The sequence below is a fragment of the Suricata suricatta genome, chromosome 5 (assembly GCF_006229205.1).
Source record: "Suricata suricatta isolate VVHF042 chromosome 5, meerkat_22Aug2017_6uvM2_HiC, whole genome shotgun sequence".
NCBI lineage: Eukaryota > Metazoa > Chordata > Mammalia > Carnivora > Herpestidae > Suricata > Suricata suricatta.
Window position 1 is genome coordinate 77,912,520 of NC_043704.1, and position 8,551 is coordinate 77,921,070.

The 8,551-nt window shown below is 37.5% G+C and overlaps 1 protein-coding gene across 1 annotated transcript in view; it reads right to left on the minus strand.

Moving 5' to 3' along the window:
• Positions 1-882: 882 nt before the first annotated feature.
• Positions 883-8,551, minus strand: part of TPRG1 (tumor protein p63 regulated 1) — a 108,471-nt gene continuing 100,802 nt past the window's right edge. The window contains exon 5 of the mRNA XM_029940888.1: positions 883-1,084. Coding sequence (XP_029796748.1) covers positions 890-1,084 — 195 coding nt within the window. The 3' untranslated portion in view covers positions 883-889. The remainder of the gene's footprint in view (positions 1,085-8,551) is intronic.

Genomic DNA, 8,551 nt, shown 5'->3' on the forward strand with positions numbered 1-8,551 from the left:
CATGAAAGCAAGGCCCTCAAGGATAAGACTAATGCTCTTGTAAAAGAAGCACAAGAGAACCCTCTTGCCCCTTTACTGAGTGAGGATATCACAAGAAGTCTGCAGCCTGGGAAGAGGGCCCTCACCTGACCAGGTTGGGACTCTGAATTCTGCATTCAAGCCTCCAGAACTGAGAGAGATGAATTTCTGGTGTTTATAAGCCACCCAGTCTGTGGTAGTTTGTAATACGAGCCCAAACAGGCTAAGAAAGATATCATATGAAATTATTTGGCAAGGGATTTAGATATATCAAAACTGATGGATTTCAGGAATGATGACTGGGACCATAAAAATGCCACAGAGAAACCCAGGATTTTGAAGGTGCTGTATGTGAGTGGCCATTGAATCATATATAAGATCAGCAGACATAAATATAAAACTAAATCTTGAAGAAGTATCGGGGATGGAAATATGGATTTGGAAATCATCCTCATAAAAAGAACAGCTAAAATAATACAGTCAGACCCCAGTGAAAGAGAAGATCAGAATCAAATGACTCAAGTTCAAGATCCAGAAAACACCTATGTTTAGAGGACAGAGAGGACCAAGAAGAACCCAGAAAGTTTGCTCTCAGTTTATGATCAGGTTTTCATTGATATTATTTAATGAGCTTAAGAGAATTTATTTTCTGGTTGGGAGATTTGATTGTTCTCATACGAAGTCTGAAGTGTGCATTGCATCTATCAGTCTAATCAAGCTTATAGATTTCCTAACATAGTAAGAATTCAATATCATGCAACAGTATTTAAAAGGAACTAATTGTTTCCATCCAAAAATATGGTTGTCTGAAACAGAATCTTCAATGAAGGTAGATCGATGGATGACAGACTTAATAACGCCAGAAAGAGTCTCAAAAACCAATACTCCCACGGGCAAGGGAATAGCCGAGTTTGTTGCGGTTTCCAATGAATGACATCAGCCCTGTGTAGGTTTCAATCAAAATGGGTTCAGTTAGCACCATCAGTCCCTTTCGTCTTCCAGATCCAGTGGAATTCTTGTGGGCATTCTGGATAGCTGGAACAAGTTTAGACGTGAACCCAGACAACTGAAGAGGAAAAGAAGGCATGGAGTTAGTAAATGCAGAGTAGGTCCAGACACACTTCCTCCTGAGCCAGTCCTCACAGAAGCTGACCGTCTCCTGGGGCTGCAGCTATTCTTACTTGCCTACATAGATGTCATTTCTCAGAATTGTCAACACTGCTTCTGTTAGTCTTTTAATAAATTAATCAGTCAATAAACTATGTACATAATGAAATTATCTGCCTTGTCTTGTTTGTATTTCATCCTTCATAATTTGTACAGCATTTAGAAGTCAGTTTAATAAATATTTGCTGATAGTCTATTAGGAATCAGATGCCTGTTAGACGCTGCTGGAGATTGAAAGACAAGATATAGTCTTTGTGTCCAAAGGAGAGATACTCTAATGATCTAAGAGATGAACTTATAAATGATTATACAAAGTTTGTGAAAATAAAGAGCAGGCATAAGATGGTTAAAGGAATGCAAAAGAGGGAGAAATCATATGCAGGTAGAGGATCAGAAATGACTTCAAGAGGAAACTCATGAGATAATCCTTAAAGGGGTCCTAGAGTTTCAGCAGGTGAAATGGAATTAGAGAAGTCTTGGTTGGCACCTGTTGTTCATTTCTTTGGAGAACCACTCTCTTCCAGTTTAGCCTAAGTAGTTGATGAAGAGCCTATTTAGCATATGGCTCAGGCCTAAGCTATCAGAGGAGTCCATTTCTTTTTTTGTTTACATTTATTTATTTTTGAAAGACAGAGAGTGAACAGGGGAGGAGCAGAGAGAGAAAGAGACACAGAATCTGAAGCTGGCTACAGGCTCTGAGCTAATGGTCTGCACAGAGCCAACACAGGGCTTGAACCCACAAGTTATGAGATTATAACCTGAGCTGAAGTCGGACACTCAACTGACTGAGCCACCCAGGCACCCCCATTTTTCTTATTTATTTTTACATTTATTTATTTTTCAGAGACAGAGAGTGAACAGGGGAGGAGCAGAGAGAAAGAGAGAGGAGTCCATTTCTCTAGTCAGAGATTGGTGCAGGTACAGGCACATGACCAATGTTGTTGCAAAACTGACAGAATACAAGCATGGAGGTTTTCAAGGTCATTTTACCACACACAGTGAGAACGTGACTGAGAATGAAGTCAATAAAGGTGGAAGAACTAAGATGCAGAAGAGAGATGAATTCTTGACAAAGTCATTTAAATTACTAGTTCAGCCTATCCTGAACTTTTAAGTTCAATGAGCAAAAGGTTTCCTTCTTTTGGTCAAGCCAAGGTGAATTGGGTTAAGGGGAGGGTAATTCAGGGAGCATTCTAAACAGAGATATGAACAAGGAAATGAATTAGGAAAGCTCATTTGTTTGTATTTCCAGCAAGTTCTTCTATATCCATGATCTCTTTCTAAAATAAGTGTATTAGGTAGGTCAAAGAAAGTATCACCATTTCCATGTTAGAGCGCCAAGGCTCATAGAAGGTAAATGACTTACCCACAGTAACTGCACTTTCTACAAAATGGTAAAAAAAGAACATTATGAATAAAATCTTATTCACAGTGAGATCCAAATCTGTTTCCCAGGCAACTGGCTCACTAATCTAAATTAAAACTCTTATTAGAGTATATTCTAATATCAATTCAAATTATTAAGCATACTCTGTAAAGTGTCTATTATTCTCCCCATGTATCCAAGAGGAGACCAATTTTTGCTTTAAAGGAATAACATAACAGTGATCTTTCAGAGAAGAAAGAGAAGCTTGTAGTTTTCCCTCATAATATAATTTTCCATAGAGATTTTATCCTGGATTCTTAATTTTAGATCAAATTGCCCTTGGGCAAACTGCATTTTTAATCCAGTTTCAGTTTCCTTATTAGTAAGAAAAAAATTTTTAAATTTAGAATGTATCTAATATTGGTAGTTGACAACCCTACCAAAAAAAGGGGGGGGGCGGGGGAAGAAAGAAAACAAAAGAAAAGAAAAGAAAGAAAAAAAGCCATGCAAACAAAATTTCTATAGATTTCTACCTGTGTGGCACTGTAAAGTCACTTCCTCTTTTTGAGCCTTAGTTTGTTCTTTTGAAAAGCATTGAAATCTATGATAATATCAGAAGTAACAAAAATTAGTGGCTATGATGAGAAAAGAATATATAGTTTGCTGGAGTACCTCCATGTGTCTAGGTTTTCAAAATAAACAGATGTAGTTCTCTCTACTTTTCTTTAAAGTAATATTTGCCTACTTGAATAATATCAAAACATCAATTAAAAAAAACTCAGAGGGTGCCTGGATGGCTCAGTCAGTTAAGCATCTGATTCTTGATTTCAGCTCAGGTCATGATCTTGCAGTTTGTGAGATGGAGCCCCACAACAGGCTCCACGCTGACAACGCAGAGCCTGCTTGGGACTCTCTATATCTCTGTCTATCTGTCTGTCTGTCTCTCTCTCTCTCTCTTTCACACACACGCTCATGCTCATGCCCGCTCACTCTCAAAAAAAAAAATAAACTTAAAAAATAAACTCACTTCACTAAGGCTAAATAATATAACTAACACAGAAGTAGGGTTTTGCTTAAGCGTCAATCTATAGCAACAAAGACAGAAGATACTTCTTATTACTAGTTTGCAGTCCCAGCATCCTCTTGCAGATCTTAAGAGGAACTAAACATCACTGCTACTGAGTGACACAAACTATAGTCAAACAGCCTGGGTATTCTGGAAGAAAGGACATCCTTTCTTTCAAGCGAATTCCACCAGTGCTTTAGTGATTGAATAAGAAAAGCAGAAAGAAGTGGTTTTTCTTCAATTTCTAAAAGGAAATCAAAAAAGACAAAATAAGTTAATAACACAGGCACTGAATCATTATGTTTTAAAATCATGAAATCTCAAGATTAGAAGTGACTAAGTTCATCCATTCCAGCTACTCATCTGTTGTTTTGCCTTGACACATCCTCACCAAAAAGCCACATCCCTGGACATGGACATACCCAATGATATGGAACTTGCTGCTTTCTAACCATGTCTATTCCATCACTGTGTATAGTGCAAAAATGCTTGGCATAGATGCACAGGGCCAGGTATGGTTCCTTGCCTACCAGTTACTAATGGTTGGAACTTGGAAAATCCATACAATCCCAATGAGCCTTCATTTATACATCTGAAAATGGGAAGATAATGATGATGATGATGATAATAGTGATAGTAAAAACTAACCTCATGAGATTGTTATTTAAATTTAAGTGAATTATTCAAAAATATTTTATAAAGCATATTATTTATAAGTACAAATACTATTTATAGGTAGAAAAAACTTTGACTTATTTTTCTTTCAAGTTTATTTTTATTTATTCTGAAGATAGAGATCAAGAGGGAGAGGGGCAGAGAGAGAGAGAGAGAGAAATAGAATCCTAAGCAGGCTCTGTGCTGACAGTCCAATGCGGGGCTTGAACTCATGAACCAAGAGATCATGATGTGAGCCAAAATCAAGAGTTGGACACTTAACTGACTGAGCCACTCAGGTGCCCCAAGACTTTAACTTTCTTAGGTATATTCCCTTCAATTCCCTACTTGGGATGCCAATTTCCTTAATATGAATCACAGATTCCAGAAAACAATTTTTTAATTCTGATATGAGCTTTTTAAAAGTAACAGAGTTCCCTAGGTGCCTAAAAATATATCAAATTCTATTCAGACACCATGATTTCCAAAAACATGGGTTGAGCATCAAAGTACCCACCCCCAAGATATTTATCAATTACAAAGGGGAAAATACTAACTTTGCAGAGGAGAAATCCAGCATACATCTTAAATCCATCTTAAACAAGTCATAAATGTGGACACCACCAGTAATAAGACACATAGGCATCATAAGCCCACAATATGATGCAGTGAAGATATAAATAATTTCTGTAATATCTGCTCCAAAAAAGCAGACCTCAATTTAATCACGCAAAAACCAGGCAAACCCAAAGAGAGAGGCATTCTACAAAACACCTAGCCAGTATTCATGAGAAGTGTCAAGATCATGAAAACAGAAGAAAGACTGAGAAGCTGTCACAGTTTGGAAGAAAATAAAGAGACAGAACGACTCAATGTCATATGTAATCCTGAACTAGATCCTGGGACAGACAGAGGCATTAGGAAAAACAAAACAAAAAACCAGTGAAATTTAAATAAGGCCTGTAGTTTACTTAATATTATTGTACCATGCTTAATTTCCAGCTCTGATCATTCTACTAGAATTATGTAAATTGTTAGAAGAATTTGAATGCCAGGTACATGGAAACTTCATTATCTTTGCAATTTTCCTGTAAGTCTAAAATTATTTCAAAATAAAAAGCCTTTAAACTCTAGATTGAAAGAAAATCCTAAATATTAGTTCCCCAAAGATTATTGAAGTTTTCAGTTAATCAAGGAGAAAAGTTCAAAAGAAAATTGGATATAGGATGATGCTTTTTGTTTCTCTTATCTCTGTATTTCTAATATGAACCTATATCAAAGTCATACAGGTATTACTGTCTATTTTCTGAAAAATTGTCATTGAATAAATTCTTGCCCATATAATTAAATTAAATCAAAGAGTTGATTTTTGTCCATTTCAAATTTAGCCACAGTTGAGTTTTCTTCCGAGGAAACCAGAGGAAAAGCCTGCATAGTTAGACTATAGTGATAAAAAGAAAGAGATCGAAATGAAATCTTAGGCCCAGAGTATCTTGTGGTCCATATTAAGGACTTTGGGTTGAAGTGATTTTAAACATAAGTTCAATGATGTGTGTTTTTTATTTTTGTTTTTGTTTTAAATAATCCTGGCAGTTATATGGAGAATTTACTTTTAGGGTCAAGAACAGAAGCAGGAAGATAGGAGGAGTTTAAAGGTCACTTCAGTAGTCTGGGCAAAAAATGATGGCGGCTTGGGGCACCTGGATGGTTCAGTCAGTTAAGCCTCTGACTTAGGCTCAGGTCATAATCTCATGTTCATGAGTTTGAGCCCCATGTCGGGCAGCCTGGAGCCTGCTTCTGATTCTGTGTCTTCTCTCTGCCCCTCCCCTCTCATGCTCTATCTCTCTATCAGAAATAAATAAAACATTAAAAAAATTTTTTTTTACTTATGGTGGCTTGGACCAGGAGAGAAGTGGAGAACATGATACCTGGTTGAATTAGGAATATTATTTGGAGGCAGACCCACAGAACATGCTGGCATGAGTAAATATAGGGGATGAAGAGAACAGAGGACTCAAAGATGACACCTAGATTTTTGGTTTGAGAAACTGGATAGAAAGTAGTATCATTACTGGGTTGGGAAGGCCTGGGGCAGAAGGACTTGGAAGTGGTGAGGGGCAGGGAGCAAGAAATCTGTTCTAGACATGTGGTTTGAGGTGTCTAACCCGTAAGCCTCTTAGTAATTTCTAATGGTCAGCTAGATACATGTGCCTAGAACATGAGGAAATACACATATGATAAGACCATGTGTGTAGTTAACAATTCCAAAATAATAATTATAGGTCCTGTAGTCAAGAACAATATTCATCAAGTATAAACAAGATAGGATATAGGGCAGGGGTTAGAAAGATTTATCGGACAAGATGCTAGGCATTGGGGTCAATGCATAGGAAATCTAATAGGTAAATTGAGGGTCTGTTTCAGAGATTTGTTCAATAACTAATAAGTCATAAGCAACTGAGCAAAGTCTTGAACCCCAGTGTCCTGACTTAAGTGTTAAAGTCCTCTTTTCTATAACACACTGCTATTATGAGCAGTAAAATTCTAATATTTAGAAAAAGATTAATGTCCTTATTTTTACAAAGGGATAGGAAAAATTATACTCAGTAATTTTCAAACCAGGTTTCTTAGAACACTAAATTTCTTCATAGGTCGGATGACCATATAATGTATCATCCAGACAAGGATTCTCTTGAAAAGAACAGAAGTGCTATTATTAACAATATTGGGGCAATAGATATTCCTGAGGGTTTGGGGAGAAGATATGGAAGCCAAGCAGGCAACATGCTCCAATCCCAGAAACCACATCAATTAGATCTGCTCTATTTTTAACCATTTTATATACGTACGGTTCAAGTAAGATTTTATTTTTAAAAAGGCTTTTGCTTCTAAACATTTTTTTTTTTAAATCACCATACTAAGCTTGCCTAGCAACCTCTAGCTCTGACTTGCCATAAGATGCACAGGGCCTACTCAATCCATAAAGATCTATATTGTCTACTCTCCTGTCCATCCTTCCAAACCAAGCTCAAATCCTCTCTCTCACACAATGCCTTCCTGTAAACTCCAGGCAAAACTTAATATTTTATTTGGTCGCATTTCACTTTTATCTCGAGTTAAATATTTCATCCAGTTTTCTAAAAATTAGAATCACAAGTGTGGCTGTTTGTCTATATAAGTAAACCAAAGTTTCCTCACCTTGGGACTGTTGTTATTTTGTGCCATATAATTTTTTGCTATAGGGACAACGTCCTCTGTATTTTAGGATCTTAAGCAGCCTCACTAGCCTCTACCCACCAGATACCAATAGTACCCCCACCCTAAGCGTGAGAATCAAAAATGTCTTGAGACATTGCCAAATGCCACCCTGCACGGGAGAAGGGGGGAAGGGTAGTAAAATCGTTTGCTGTTGAAAAGCACTGAACTAAAGGAAGTATGCATGCTATAACGTGGGTATTGAGATCAAACATATCTGGTCCTAAGTTGCAGATATGGCACTCACTAGCTGTGTGACTGTGGGCAAGTTATCTGTGGGATTTGATAGTTGCTTTTCCACAAGAAAAAGAATATTGATAGCACCAAGTACAGAGCGTGCTGTACAGATGAAACCATCTTTAATAAATGGAGGGTTTGTATATAAGTTCACATGTGCAGGTACACATATTCATGTATTTTAGGAAGAGTTGGGGAAGTACAAAGGGATGAGGCTGGAATTTGGGGTCAGATTGCTAGGGTCATTAAGGAAGCCTATTACCAATAATCAAAAATACTGTCAATAAATCATTGACAATATCATCATCAAACTATGACTTCTTAAAGACCAAGATGTAATTCGCCTCAGCATTCCCACTGCCAACACCCTCTGGATTGCCAGGCTACCTTTTCATAGATCAATAAATGCTTTTAGATCAGATTACTGACTGCTTCTCCAGTCCTCATCATAGGCTTCCTTTCATGAGAATCCTCAATGGCCTCAGAATCTAAGAGCTGGAAAGAAAAAGTTGACGCTATTTCATACCCAATGAACTTGGCGTCTCATTAGAGTCAGATGCACTTTATTTCTAGTCATTTCGGTGCTTCTCTAAAAGGAGGAGGGACCATGAAGACAAAGTGACAAGCAGTGCATTGAAGGAAAGGCAGACAAAAGGCCAAGTCCCCAAGCTGGCTCTTGAGCATTTCAAGCACCTGAACTCAGTCTGTGTGACAGGAACGGAACGCGGTGTCATCTGATATGAATGCCACCAGCCACATACTTTTCTCTAAAAGCTTTTATACACCCA